The 1,496-nt window shown below is 42.8% G+C and overlaps 1 protein-coding gene across 1 annotated transcript in view; it reads left to right on the forward strand.

Annotated features, from left to right (window-relative positions):
- Nucleotides 1-1,490, forward strand: part of Cdnf (cerebral dopamine neurotrophic factor) — a 13,417-nt gene extending 11,927 nt beyond the window's left edge. The window contains exon 4 of the mRNA XM_004641744.2: nucleotides 1,300-1,490. Coding sequence (XP_004641801.1) covers nucleotides 1,300-1,478 — 179 coding nt within the window. The 3' untranslated portion in view covers nucleotides 1,479-1,490. The remainder of the gene's footprint in view (nucleotides 1-1,299) is intronic.
- The last annotated feature ends 6 nt before the right edge of the window (nucleotides 1,491-1,496 follow it).

A 1,496-nucleotide genomic window follows, 5' to 3' on the forward strand; every position in this document is an offset into this window, starting at 1 on the left:
AGTTAGACACTGCTGATGGGTATATTGGCAAGGATTTTAGGAGCCAGGTTGGTGGCACCACTGAAGCACTGGTATTAAAAGGATTGCAAATACCTATTGGGACGATCTAGTAATCCCCGCAGGGCAGGGTAGAAGGTGAGTTTAAGCAGAGAACCTAAACAATTAAGGATTGGGGGAAATCTCTTGATTTTATTTATGGTTTTGATCTCTTTACAACTGTACTGAAAACTCCACAACAGTGGTGGTGAACCTATGGCACGTGTGTTGTTTTTCTTTTAAGATAAGAGATGTTAAGAGATGTATGAATTGTTTTTTCTAAACTGAAATGTCAGTATTCAGGTTTCATTGCAGCGTTGGCACTTTGAGAGAAGTGGCACTTTGGGCACTCGTCTCTAAAAGGCTCACTGCCCCTGACCTACAGTGCTCAGCTGTATTAATAAGGACCTAGCTTGCATAAGAGGTTACTATGACTTGCCAGTTAATTACGCTCTATGGCTTTCAGATGGCCACTGGCCAAACCCATCTTAAAGACATGGCCTTTTAGGAATCTATGTCTTCCTACCTTAACAGCACCAACTAAGGTACAGTGCAATTTGTTCTCGGAATGCTGATTTTGAGAACTGAGTAGAGCTATATAGGTCCTTGTTGCAAAGTGAGTGCAATCCCTTGGCAAGACAGGCAGATTGAACACAAATTAGCCCAATGGCTTTGTGCAGTTGCCTCTGCCCCAAGTCTGTGGGGGATTGGTTTCCCCATCTGCTATAGACACCAAACTTCAGATACTAAATCCTCTTCATAAAATGGCTTAGAGTTTGTGTATCACCTGAGCAAGTTCTCCCCTATTCCTTAAATCATAGATTGTGCTAGATTGCATTTGATACTTCACTCAATGTAAATGTTATATAAGTAGTTGTTACACTGAGTTATTTACAAAACAATGGCAGGAAAAAAATCTGTACATATTGAGGGCAGATGCAATTTTGTTTGCATCATGAATAGTTTTGGTCTGTGGCTGGTTACATCTGTAGAACCCACTGAAAGGGAGACCCGGGCGTGTGATACATTTTCCTTGGATGTGTCTTAGTTTCCATGGAAACTGGAACACTTCCCAAGTGGGATCATAGAGAAGTTAGGATGTGCCTCTTGAAGTGTTTCATAGAATGTCTTTTTTTGTTTTCTTTTGTGGTGCTGGGGATTGAACGCAGTCATGTGCATGCTAAGGCAAGCACTTCACCTCTGTGCTGTGTCCTAGGTCTTGTGTTTGTGTTTTACTTGTGCCTTTTTCTTTTTGGTGTTTAGAAAAGCAACTGGACTTGGCTGCAGTGGATCTTTGGAAGATGAGAGTAGCAGAGCTGAAACAGATCCTGAACGGCTGGGGGGAAGAATGCAGGGCGTGTGCGGAGAAAACTGACTACGTGAACCTGATCAAAGAACTGACCCCCAAATATGCAGCAAGGCATCCCCAAACAGATCTATGACTTGGCTGCTGGGACACC

This window comes from Octodon degus, unplaced genomic scaffold, assembly GCF_000260255.1.
Source record: "Octodon degus isolate 3935 unplaced genomic scaffold, OctDeg1.0 scaffold00141, whole genome shotgun sequence".
Lineage (NCBI taxonomy): Eukaryota > Metazoa > Chordata > Mammalia > Rodentia > Octodontidae > Octodon > Octodon degus.